Source organism: Balearica regulorum, chromosome 1 (genome assembly GCF_011004875.1).
Source record: "Balearica regulorum gibbericeps isolate bBalReg1 chromosome 1, bBalReg1.pri, whole genome shotgun sequence".
Classification (NCBI taxonomy): Eukaryota; Metazoa; Chordata; class Aves; order Gruiformes; family Gruidae; genus Balearica; species Balearica regulorum.
Window position 1 is genome coordinate 197,238,020 of NC_046184.1, and position 13,128 is coordinate 197,251,147.

The 13,128-nt window shown below is 37.3% G+C and overlaps 1 protein-coding gene across 2 annotated transcripts in view; it reads right to left on the reverse strand.

The window, feature by feature from the left end:
* NUP58 (nucleoporin 58) overlaps positions 1 to 13,128 on the reverse strand; it is a 38,066-nt gene that overhangs the window by 17,921 nt on the left and 7,017 nt on the right. For both annotated transcript variants that reach the window (XM_075742148.1, XM_075742149.1), the window contains exons 4-12: positions 12,813 to 12,965; positions 11,624 to 11,758; positions 10,782 to 10,892; positions 7,945 to 7,969; positions 7,464 to 7,529; positions 6,519 to 6,693; positions 5,138 to 5,217; positions 4,353 to 4,471; positions 1,375 to 1,457 (exon numbers count right to left, since the gene is read on the reverse strand). In XM_075742148.1, the coding sequence (XP_075598263.1) occupies positions 1,375 to 1,457; positions 4,353 to 4,471; positions 5,138 to 5,217; positions 6,519 to 6,693; positions 7,464 to 7,529; positions 7,945 to 7,969; positions 10,782 to 10,892; positions 11,624 to 11,758; positions 12,813 to 12,965 (947 nt within the window). The remainder of the gene's footprint in view (positions 1 to 1,374; positions 1,458 to 4,352; positions 4,472 to 5,137; positions 5,218 to 6,518; positions 6,694 to 7,463; positions 7,530 to 7,944; positions 7,970 to 10,781; positions 10,893 to 11,623; positions 11,759 to 12,812; positions 12,966 to 13,128) is intronic.

Below are 13,128 nucleotides of genomic sequence, written 5' to 3' on the forward strand. Positions count from 1 at the left end.
AGGTAAGGAAGACACAGCAGTTTCAAAACTGCTCTCCTCTGCTAGCATCTCCTAGCTGATACACTAAACCAGATGGCCAGAATGACAGACCCACTTAAGCAGTACATTCATTTTTCTGATTTTTGAAGCTTTAGTTATAATTGTCTTACAAAATATCAGCCTTCATGTCCACTCACTAGATTAAATCTCAAAAATATTCCCCAAAAGAAAAATCCTCAAACCAACTTCAGGCAATAGAATACTTAAGCTGAAGCATTTCCTATTCAGTCATGCTGACAAGGTACTGAAGATACTATTGCTTATACTTGCATACTAATCCACCTCTCCGTATCAAAGAGCAACAAAAATGTATCAAAGACCAACGTATGAGTTCAGGCTACACTCGGATCTCAGAAGTGATGAGCCTAGAACACACCTGGGATCCTTCTTGTGTAATTCTGTCGAAATTATGGAGGAGCTGATATAATCTATATCTGGTACCAAAATCGAGTTAACTAAGAGCAAATAACAAATAACCCTCAGTACTGCTAAATTTTATTCAGGAAAAGTGTTTCAGATGTTTAGAAAACTAGCAATACTGCAGAAGCAGCTTTGGAAAGGAAGCAAGCAGATTTACCAGAGCTATTCCCATTAAGGAAGTAACTTAGAAACAATCCCAAACAGTATACTCTTCTCCAAGTTTTTTTTTTTTTTGTAACCAAGAAGGGTTCTGATGATCAAGAAAAATTATGGATTGTAGAATATCAACATTTTGTCAGTATGTCCAGAACTGTAAATAGGAAATCCAAGCCAGAGTCCACAATGAAAAAAAAAAAAGCCTAACTAGAACCTTTGATACATTAGCATTTTTTCCCCACAGTAGTCTGTTTTTCCTATACATATGACTTTCCATTAAAAACAGGTTAAAAAAAAATAAGCCACAACACGATTTTCACCAAAATTCTGTTCTATGTTGAAAAATCTTACATATGAATACCTACTTTCTTCCTGTTACCTATTTGAGTAAGAGCAGATTTAGATCATCTTTGCTTGAGATCAAGGGGTCATTGTGCAAAAAGCAAAACATACAAGCATGAGCTCAAGACAGACATTTCAAAAATTGATCAACAATTAAAAAGTTAAATGAAAAACATTTGTAACCTAAATGATTGTGGTCAGTTGGTATCATCACTGTAAGTAAATAATTCAAATTAGAATTCAGCTGAACAGAAGTGACTTTTTAAATCAAAACACTTCTCCAAGACAGTTTGAAAATTTTTAAAATCAGTTAATTTAACAGGAGAAAAAAAGAATACCTGAAGACACATTATATTTTCAAAAAGTGACTCTGTAGTTCTTTCATCAAACACACAGGAACACATCAAAACAACATACCTTTACATTTTCATGTATTGATTGAAGTTGTGCAGCTAAAGCTACAAATGTTTGATAGATTTTCTGCATAGCCATAGACAAATCTGTAAGAGGCATATAAAATATTGGTAAGTGACAATCTTACTACCAGGAGAAAAGATTTAGTGTTTATACTGCAGCAAGAAGCCTACCCAAAATCTATACAGCACAAAACACAAGAACAATTGCATGAGCATAAGTTAATGTCTGTAAGAAATACAGAATTTGAAAGCAATTGGGTGACACAAGTCACCCAAGAGCTACTTTTTTGGAAAGGCTTCAAACTTTATTTTGAAAAGTACTCTTTTCTCAGATTTATTTTTATATACATGGTAATTTCTTTCCTATGATTCTATCATTTAGCAAAGCTAAAAGATATTATTTAACCTAACTTTGTCTAATTACACAGGAACATTTTACTTCATTGTTTTTTACATAAATATAGTTAAATCAGATTTTCTTGCATTTGTACGTATTTTCCACTCCTTCTGACTTAAAGCACAGTTAAGCGTTCAGTTGATTTTGCCAGAAACAGCAGTAGAATGGAAGCTTTACTTACATTTTAAAGGCATTATTAACAAGCATCACAGGAACTCCTACTATAGCTCTACCCACAAGCATATCATAACAAAAGAAACACAACAGGGACCTTCTTGCCTACATAAACTCTTAGAGGACACCAATATGAAAGTGCTTTCGGTGCACTGATCCAGCTAATGCAAAATTTTAGGATTAAAGGGGAATCTCAAAACTTTTAGCAAAATGAGGTATCTGCTGACAAAAAAATGCTTTTCTGAAAGAAGCACTGAAACAATGTACCAGAATGGAAGAAGAAAAGTGCTGAAGGGGTCTTTCACTGTGAAAAGATCAGCTTCTGCATTTCCTCTGAAGGATGCATATACCCTACTGTAATGCAAGTAGTAGCTATCAACTTCTTGAATATGTGTAGGTCTAGCAATGATTCTTGAACTAAGAAGGGCTGCCTCTCCATAGGTGAATTTCTCCATTACAATTCACATTTGCCCTGGTTTGCGCTGAGAGGGTTAACTTTCTTCATAGTAGCTACTATGGGGCTATGTTTTGGATTTGTGCTGGAAACAGTGTTGATAATATAGATATTTTTTGTTCTATGGACCTATTGTTGAGCAGCGCTTACACAGAGCCAAGGCCTTTTCTGCTTCTCACACTGCCCTGCCAGCGGGATGGCTGGGGGTGCACAGGGAGTTGGGAGGAGACACAGATAGGACAGGTGACCCAAACTGACCAAAGGGATATTCCATACCATATGACGTCATGCTCAGTTTATAAGGAGCTTGGGGGAAGAGGAACAGGGGGTGGGGGGGAGGCAATGGCATTCGGAGTGATGGCATTTGTCATCCCAAGTAGCCATTACGCGTGACAGAGCCCTGCTTTCCTGAAGATGGCTGAACATCTGCCTGCCCATGGGAAGTGGTGAATGAATTCCTTGCTTTGCTTGTGCACGTGGCTTTTACTTTACCTATTAAACTGTCTTTATCTCAACCCATGAGTTCTCGCTCTCACTCTTCTGATTCTCTGCCCCACCCCGAGGGGGGGGGGGGGGGGGGGAAGTGAGTGAGCGGGTGCGTGGTGCTTGGCTGCCGGCTGGGGTAACCACAACATTTCTTTCTGAAAAAGAAGAGCTGGGGAATAAATCTCACACCAACCTGCAAGGTTGTGGAGGCAGTGGTATCTAGGAAGACGGGCCACAAGTTCCCAAAGAGTCTGGAGGCAATTTACTGATACTGAATACTAGACATTTCAAAATTTTCCAAGACATTCTGGGTCATGGTTTCCTGTATGGTAAAGGAAGTTTTTCCAGTATGGCAACGGCCACATATGCAACACAGTGTTGACTAGATCAGAAGATCATTTGCTGACAGTCTGAGCACGCTGGCACAACAGCCTTGCTCACACAAGCAAGGAACCTTTAGATGACAGCAGAAGCTGCTGAAAAATCTGAGGAAAATCTGTGAAGGCATCCCTCTCATACTCTGGACATACAAGAAGATCACACAGAAAGATGGGGGACCCTCAGGATTCAGCAGATCTTCCATTCTGGAAGCTAGGTCTAGACAGTTCTTTTTTTTTTTGACGTATCATAGAATCATCATCCCTCATCTACAATGGTGAAGACATTTCAGCATCTTCCATAGATAAGCACCTCTGCTGTACGAATAACTCATCTTAAAATAGGACGTGGACAGAAAAGTCGTATTAGTGGAATGGGATAGAAGAAGGAAGACAGAAACCAAGGTGAAAGGAAAATAGGTTTTCTCACTGTTACATTAACCACAAGAACAGTACAAAGGCAAACGAAATAAAAATGGTTTGGAAACAGAATAGACCAAGCAATATTAAGCCAAATCAACGAAAAACTGAAGAGTAGGGAGCTTTCTCTGACATTTATGACCTCATTAGGAACTGTAAAGAAGCAAAATGCAGATGGATTGAATAGACACTGTCAGAAAAGGCAGCACAAAATTGGAGTCCAAGTGTTTGCAAAGTAATGTCTCAGATGTGTCCAGGCCCCACTAAGCCCCAAACTACTTCTGCAAGTGCCCTACCTACAGCTAGAGAAGACTCAAGTTCTTTTACAAGAATGATGACCAAGTCAGACAGAACAAGAGTGTAAAACATACCATGCTGCTTTGTTTCTTATTTTTCAAAAGTTGTGATGTCTAGTCCTATGTATCTACATATCAAAATGTCTATGCATAACAAACCAGACTGACAAATTGCACCTCAGGAACTGCATCCATCTTAAAAAGCTCAAGAATCTTTATGAATTTAACCTTTAATTCCAAATCTTTACATTGAACAACTGCAGAATCTATGTGAACACTTATGTTAAATAAGAAAAGCCAACAATAACGAGAGAGGATATTAATTGGTAAGTTTTTCTTGTAAGATATCTTAGTTTTTACGTAGGAAACATTTACCTTGTGGAGTTATGTGTGAGTTATTTGCTTGAGTAGCAAGATGATTTTCCAGTTCTTCTATTTGTTGCCTGTATTGCTGCAGCTGTACTTCAAACTGCTCAACTAAGATTCTGAAGTAGCTAGATGAGTAAAACAATGAAATTGTATGATTAAACTTCACTGGTTTGCCGCTATTTTTTTAATCTAAGTTAGCTGTCAATTTTCATTTAATTAATTGCAACAGTTATGTTCTATGACATTCTTGACATTGCTTTACTAGTGGAAAGAGAGTAAAGACCTTATTTCTCATGCCTATGAGAGAAAGATAAAATACTGATTCTATGAAGCATTCACTACAAGTGTTACAGGAACCAGAAAAAAAATCATATTATGAAGTCCATAGAATTATAAAATTGTTTGGGTTGGAAGGGACCTTTAAAGGTCATCTAGTCCAACCCATCCCACACTGAGCAGGGACATCTTCAACTAGATCAAGTTGCTTAGAGCCCCATCCAAGATCTTGAATGCTTCCAGGGATGTGGCATCCACAAGCTCTCTGGGCAACTTGCTCCAGTGTTTCACCACCTTCATCACAAAAAATTTCTTCCTTATATCTAGTCTAAATCTCCCCTCTTTCAGTTTAAAACCAGTATCCTTTGTCCTATCACTACAGGCTCTACTAAAAAGCTTGTTCCCATCTTTCTTATAAGCCCCCTTTCAGCATCAAAAGGCTGCAAGGTCTCCCCAGAGACTTCCCTTCTCCAAGTTGTATTATTGACTATTTTTTATGAATAACAGTAACTCACTCTGCTGGGGCTGTATTTTCATGCTGGAGACCAGGAGGAGTTTTCTGTGTTCGTAATGCTATTTCTGCATTCTTTAGCTCCTAAATAAGTAGGGAGAATTAATAAGAGATAAGGTTCTGTATGAAGCATTCAAAACCAGCTACAACTCCACTGTTCCTTCACATAAAATATTTTCTTCATATATTTAAGTTAACATCATGATAGAATCTGACCAGAAATTCTTCAAAGAATAGAGTGCCAGAAAGTTGGAGAACTGCAAATACCAACAGAAATTTGGGGAAGGAACAAACAGCACATAGTGAAAGCACATCGAGCTCTCAGAAGCTGAGAAATATTGCACTAAACTGTCAGAGAAGATCTAATTTCTGTTGTACTTCAGAAATCTTGCTACAATTATCAAGGACTAGGGGAAAAAAGCAACAGTCAAGTGCAAGGAAGTAACACACCTAAAAGACAAGAAATAGAACAAAAAGGATTATTTCGGCTTTAAAAAAAAAATTAACTAGGTCAAAAAATGCCTCTTTATGGAAATTATCTTTTTATGCAAGATAATTACAGCATACACTTCTGTTTAATACTTTCTAATAACTCTACCATTAAGAATTTCTCAGTCCCTGGTTCTGCAATTATTCTCAACTGGATCACTTACAGAAATATGAGAATATCAATAACAAGTTTTTGTTTTCACAGAAAAAAAACATTGGCAAGGCACAGCTACAGAGTATTTCCTTTTGGTATCGCAAGATATAGAAAAAAACATCAACATTATTACTTCAGAATAAAATACACTTATTTATTTATATAGCAAGCAGCCTTGACACACCAGACGAAAGAAAAGCAGTACAGAACTTAACCTGAAAAGCACTTGCATCAAAACTTGAGCTCAAACTGGTTGCACAGTTAAGATGCAGACTGGTGGACAGAGTTGTGACTCAAGTTCACTAAATGAATAGTAGTGCTAGTTAAGGTATTTTGATCCTTGAAATGTTACGGTGTGGTTTTTGTTTGGGTTTTCTGCAAGTATGCTTTCTTCTGATAACTTTTATTTCTGCTGCTCCACAGCCCAGCATATTGTTACAAATACATCTTCACTAGCAGCTGAATATAAAACTGAAACTGAACTAAAGCAGGCACGCATTCTCTTCTGTCACCTTTGCTATGGAGGAGTGCTTTCCTGAATAAAAGCCATTTTATTGCTGTTGCACTTATCTGAAAATACTGACACCACAGATTTCAGTCTCCCCCAGAAACTTCATTAGAATTTTTCCCTTAGTTTACAAATTTTTAATTTGTTAACTTGACTGATAAAGACGACTAGTCATCCTATATGAAATAACCAACATACAAACTCTACATAACAAAAATTTATATTCAATTATACCTGTGCAGTTTCCACTTTCAGCTTGTCAATATTTAGAGTGTTTCTTTGTAATCCACTGGCAACTACAGACAGAAGTTGTTTCAAAGCTTTAATGTCTTCTTGTACTTTAAGCATTGCTTTAGAGGACATTCTACTAATTTCTTCCTGAACTTGTTTTTGTTCTTTCACAAATTTCCTGGGGAAAGGAAAAAGAAGAGGGTGGGGAGGAAAGAAACATGAAGTATTGAGCCTGAAGTAACCAAGTGTCTACCTTTCAGTCATATTTAAATAGCTATTAATTTTTCCAAAAATCAAGTACTGAACAGTAAAATTACTGTATAGCGTAGTATTATCTTAACTCCTAGCATGCTAATACTGAAAAAAACCCCATCCACACACCAAAAAAAGCCCTAAACCTCAATAGCAAGTGTTTAAACATGTTATGTTGAACCCTGATAAGCCACAATATATATTATATTTAAAATATTGAAATATCTATGTAAAAGTGATCACTACTTTGACCTCACAAATATAGTGACGTACAGTCTCTTTGACTAGTCTACAATCCGCCTCCTTCGTGCCTGAGGGAAAGCTCTTTTGCAGTTCTCTCTATTCCATACAAGATCCACAATGCACAAGCAACATGGCCATAAGGTTCAGTACTTACTATGCATGTGCAATACGGTTAGTAGTCCCAGGGAGAGATGGATCAGATTTTAAGAGCATATTCATTGGGCATGCCTATATTGCATAAATGCATGAAAAAGTGAGGCTAAAAAAAACCAGCCTAAGACTTCAGCTACTAGAACTACGCGCCTACTCTGTTCCCGAGGTTAACCTGCCGAAAGGCATTGGGCTAGTAAATTATCCTGCGCACAGCCTTCAGTAGGGTGTTTTTGTCACAGAGCATCAACAGCATACAATACTTCAGCTATTAAACTATCATAAATAAAAACCACTACTTACTGTAGATTTTCTACATCTTGACAGATTACTGGAGGTAGATTTTCATCCTTTAGTGCTTTGCTATCTCTACAAGAGACAACGCGTGTTTAGATGGTGCTTTAATACTGCCAAACACTTTTGCATGACTACCAAACATCATTAAAACATTCAAGTGATTGATTAAACAGTTTTGCACCCATTGCATGTATGTCACAACTAGGAATTATTTGGATTAATGCACACAGATGCTATTCCAGGGTCCAAGTCTGTGGTGTAAGCATCGTACACATTTGCAGAAATCGTTTTTCAGGCCACATGATCAGTCTACAGCAGATGCCAGATAAGCTGTGTGTATTGTATTTGACTGGAAAATTGCGGTGTTTAAAATGATGAACCACCATTACTAAATTGTTGCAAAAGTTGGTTATTTACAAAAGCCAACATATTTAGTTTAGCTGTTTTCTAATAAGACATGGAATGCAAAGAAAATCTGAACACTTACTCTGGTCTTGTTCCTGTTTTGTCACCTAGAAAATAAAAACTATAGGTCAGAAATAAAACTTTGAAGAACAAGCAAAATAACATTAATGAGATTTTAGGGAAGAACTAATGACTACAATAGGCTTGATTTCTCTTGATAAGACACAGACTAGGCTAGCCATAAAAGAAAGAAGGTTTTAATTTAACCCCCCTTCACAGATAAATATCTTTTCAAGAACAATGGTTCCACAGCTGAGGTGCTAATTTCTTGGGACAGAGTAATACAAGACATCTCGTGTCACTATGAGTCACTACAAATGCAGAAACAACTGCAGTTGCATAAGACATTTGTTTCTTCTTATGCAACCACAACACACTTAGACTCACACCCACAAAACACTCAAGTGTTTAAATTCAGCAATAGCAGTCTCCTCTCAAATACAAAGGTAACAAAGGCATGCCCATCGGACTTCCCTAAGAATTCTGCTACTGCTTCAAGTTCAGTAATGAATGCAGCTTTACAGAACTGAAGATGTTACTGCTTACCTACCACCCCAAACTACACATCTGTGGATCAAGATGCCAAATGTTTCTGAGTAACAGAATGGAGCTGAAAACGATATTGTGCACAACAGGGTAGCAATCACACCCCATGCCATAGCAATCTGCTAGGAAGACTACTCACTCAAAGTCCAAGAAGTAAGTTTCATTTTCAGCTAGATGCAGTTAAAACATCCTCACTTCCCCCTCAGTGCCACCAAGACAGAAAGCAGCTATGTATGTAGCTAACACTAGCGCCACAAGCATTTTAAGCTGCACAAGTCAGTGCTCCTGCCAGGAAAAGCTACCTCTTCTAGAAGCAACACCTACTTAAATTGTCTGCAGACTCTATCATGCAGTACCAGGACATTTAGAAAACCTGGAGTCTCAAACCATTCCCTATGCCTTTTGCTAAGGGGGGGGGGGGGGGAAATCTACACAAAATTGGGAGGAAAAAGAAAAAAGGCATAAACCCCAGAAGTTAGGACTCCTTTCTCTGCTGATAACATAAAAATGAGGCAGAAAACTAAGTATACTTTGTTTTCTCTCTCCAGCCACTTTTTTGGTGGGTTTTTGTTTTGTCTGGGTTTTTTTTTCCCCCCTGTACATCAGAACAATATTTACAATGTAAAAGATAAAGATTTGAAATCAGATTTTGCTACTTTCTGGGCAAGTTGAATGCTCCAGTTTTGGGGGGTTGTTTTGCATTCTTTTTAGTAATACATCAGAAAATATGTATAAGATCAGCTTCTTTTCCTGCAGTTGTATTTTAAAGAAATAGTAGACAGTTAAGTCTTCAGTCTCCAGAAGGAAAAGCTTTTATAACCAATTCCAGAAGAGAGAACAAAGGTGCTAGTACCTATCTGTTCCGGGATTCCTAGGGCATTTTTTCAAAACCGTAAAAGCACCACTCTCAAACCCTGAGGTACAAACAATTGTATTGACAGAGGACACAAGTAGGGATATTTGTCAGAGCTGCTTAAGCCAGCACTATCCATTATGGGAATCACTCCTAAATTAAAACCCAAATTAAAAAAAAAAAAAAAAAGAAAAAAAGAAGAAAAAGAAAACTCAAAACACAGTCTCCTCTGATATTTCTCACTGCTTAGCTAAGGGACCTACTGCTTAGCATTTTGACAGCGATAGTCCCACACATCCAGTGGCACTATGCAACATATGGGGAGTTCAGGTACTAATCAAGTTTCCACCCTAAAAGCTGGGCAAGACAATGCTGGGAGATGTCAGACTGAAGTAGATTTTTAGTCTATGATTCTCTGGGCCTCATTGTAAGATACTTGATATTATGGAAGTGTAACATCCTAATATTATAGTAATGGAAATCCCATAAGAACCTAGGAATTGGAGCTTTTTCATCACTCCCAGTTTCAGTAATAATCTCCAAAACCAATCAAGACCATGCACAGCGCTCCAGTTTGGACAGTCAATAATATGCCATCTCTTCTACAAGTATGAAAAACTGTCTCCACAACATATGTTAGTCTGTAAAGATGGTTTCATGGAGTTTCTGTACTTCCTTCTTTTCTAGCTACTGGTATACCTACTTTAAAATCTGGCTCCTGAATGGAATCAAGATATTAAATTAATAGTATTGATTCCCCAGAGATAATGCATATTTTAGAATCAGCTTTAGTTAAGCTTAGTCTGAAAGTATAAAAGCAAAACAAATTAATAAGTGTCCATGTGTCAATACTCAATATTCCCTTAAGTACTTCAAAGCTACCACAGAGGTAAAGTTTTTATAGCTGGTTTTAATAACCTGATAGAATGTATCAGATAGAACTATGCACCACCAGAAATACGGCTTTGAAGAATAACAGCTAAAAATAGGATATTTTATTGTGTAGGCTTTCAAAAAAAGAAAGTTTACAATCTGTTACAGTTGGAGAAAGCTGGTTTCAAACGAGTACTTTTTGCATTTCCAATGCATGACAAACACAACCCTGCTCCTCCCTCTAGTGGCTATTTGACATATAGCTGCAGAAATCTGCCATGGTTTTTCAGCAACAGCCCCTGACTATTCACTCCCGAAAGGCTAAAGGGTTTAAATCCTGGTTCTCAAGTATTACAGTGGCTTACACACATTTTAAATACATTTACATAACATTTGCACCCCAAAATCTTGTTGTTCTCTACAAGCACAATAGCTAAGAATGAAATTAAGTGAAATGCATTGTAAGGGGAAGAGTTACTATTTCATTGTGTTAGCAGTGTGGAATTAAAGCTGACAAATATCTTTGCTGTAGTGCTCTCAATTTTCTCGATTAAAAAGAAGTTATGAATGTTTTAAAACAAACTTACTCTTTTTGTCTGAAGAACTACTAAAATCAATGCCACCAAGACCTTCATTGGCAGTAGTTGAAGGAGCTGCAGTTGTCCCCAGAGTCAAACTCAAAGCATTCTGCCCAAGCCCTACAAGGAACCCAAACAAAATTTCTGCACTTAAAAATGTTGATAATTAAAACTGGTTTTAAACTAAAAGCACATATAATCTTGCATGCAATTTCAGTGTCCATTTACTACATTTGGATTAAATGCAAAGTGAACAGGAAGCAGATTGCATGAAGTTTCATGTAACTGTACACAAGTGTTTTGTGTTATTTCTTCACATTACTAGGTAGCTAATCAGATAGCTAACTTGTCATCAGCATCTTAAGAATCTTTCTGTTTCACTTAAAGAGCAGTGTTACCAACACACTACAACAGAGCTGAAAAACAGGAAGCTGTGAAATGACAATACTAACAGTTGAAGATTTTATTCAGACCAAAAGCCATCGGGATAAGTAGCTTTCAACTTCTCCACAAATGGAGGAGATACTTGTATATCACTGCCCTCTCCCATTTATGATCAACTTCCTTGAGTCAATTATGGCAATGACAAAGACTTCCATGTGTTTTCATTTTTTAAAGAAGCATTAAGTACAAGTGAATTTAAGAATGAGAAAGCCGCCGATGATTTCAGATTTCATTTCTACTGTCCATGGATAGCAACTCCATAGCCATGTTAACTGTAACACTTAATTACACTTTCACAGTGTTAAGATTTTATATAAACTAAATCTTAGATTATGAGTTTAATACATTCACACATTAAATTTCAATCTTTTGAGACAGAAGGAAGAAAAAACTAAAATAACTTTCACCTGTCGCTGCTGTGCTTGTATTCTGGAAAAGTGAACCTCCTAAACCTGCTAAAGCTCCTCCCAAGGAAAGGCCTGTGGAGGCAGTTGTAGTTGGAGCAGTTGTACCACCCAAATTTAACGTAAAGCCAGTAGTTCCTGCAGAGAAAGCAAACCAGCTTCATGCAGACACTGCACTCAAATACATCCATAGACAGCCTGAAATAACTGAAGGGTCTGAAGAGCACCTGTATCATTAATGGATAATAAACTCAATCATCATTTTTATTTCCTGCACATTTTCCACACAAAGCCATAGAGACTTCAATTATACATGATTTTGTTCTACAATACTATAATCTTGATTAGTCCATATTTACCTGCAACTATATAAAATTTTTGAGAGTCCCCCAGAACACTGGAGAATCTAGAACCTGGCACAGAATTTATTTTATGGCAAAACAGGTCTAACAAGTGCTATTGACTTGTTATATTAAAATGCTGAAATGTTAATGGTTTATGTGAAACATTAAAATATATTACACAAGACAGATGATACAAGAACATTTCATTAGTAGTTTGAGCCACCTTCTAGAATTAAGCATCCCAGCTTTTGGTAGGATAGGGAAGAACTGAGTAGACAAAGACCACAGGCATAAGGGGACAAAGAAGGCACAGATAGCTGAGCTCAAATGCAGACTCTTAAAGTTAAGAAAAATGAAGTCCAGTCTTAATTATCATCGTGCATGGTGCAGTTTAGCTGAGTTAAATATGATGGCAGGTGTGTGCCAGTATGAGAACTACAATGCAAAAAAATCATGTTTCCACTACTAGTTAGCCATTTCAGGCCATCTACAAAAGGTTGACATTTTTCAAACTTTTCAGCTGCGCACATAAGAAGCTTTCAACCTTCCACGGGGTTAACAATAACAAAATAATCACTTCACATGACAAATCAGCTCTTGCTACATTTCTAATGACTTATATGCTGCCTATATCACATGGTATGCCTCCCTCTATATCAACATAAATCTACCTGCATTAGGATACCCAAATTTAGAACCAGCGAAGTCCAATGAATGTTCTTATTGAAGTACCACAAAATTACGTAAATACTAGAAAAATATAGAGTGTAGAACTGTTTTACCATAGACTTTTATTGTTAAAAACAACAACAAAAAAAACCCCACAAAACACCTAAACATCTTCCTACCTGCTGCAGGAGTCGATGTAAGAGCAGATGATAATGAGAGGCCACCCGCTGAGGTAGAAGTAACAGGTAAAGCAAATGGTGTGGCCGAACCTGCAGGTTTGTTGAAACCTAAACTAAAGCCTGTGGTAGCTGCTGATGTGGTGGCAGGCGTGCCTAAAAGAAAGTAAAAACCAAATGTCACTCTTAGAACATTCTGTCTGAGAATGAATCCTCAATTCACCTTCTCTTCTGAACTATTCCCATTTAACCATCATGAGCACCATGGCATGCAAGATCACTCACATCAAATAAAATATCCCTGTAGCACCTTCAGATA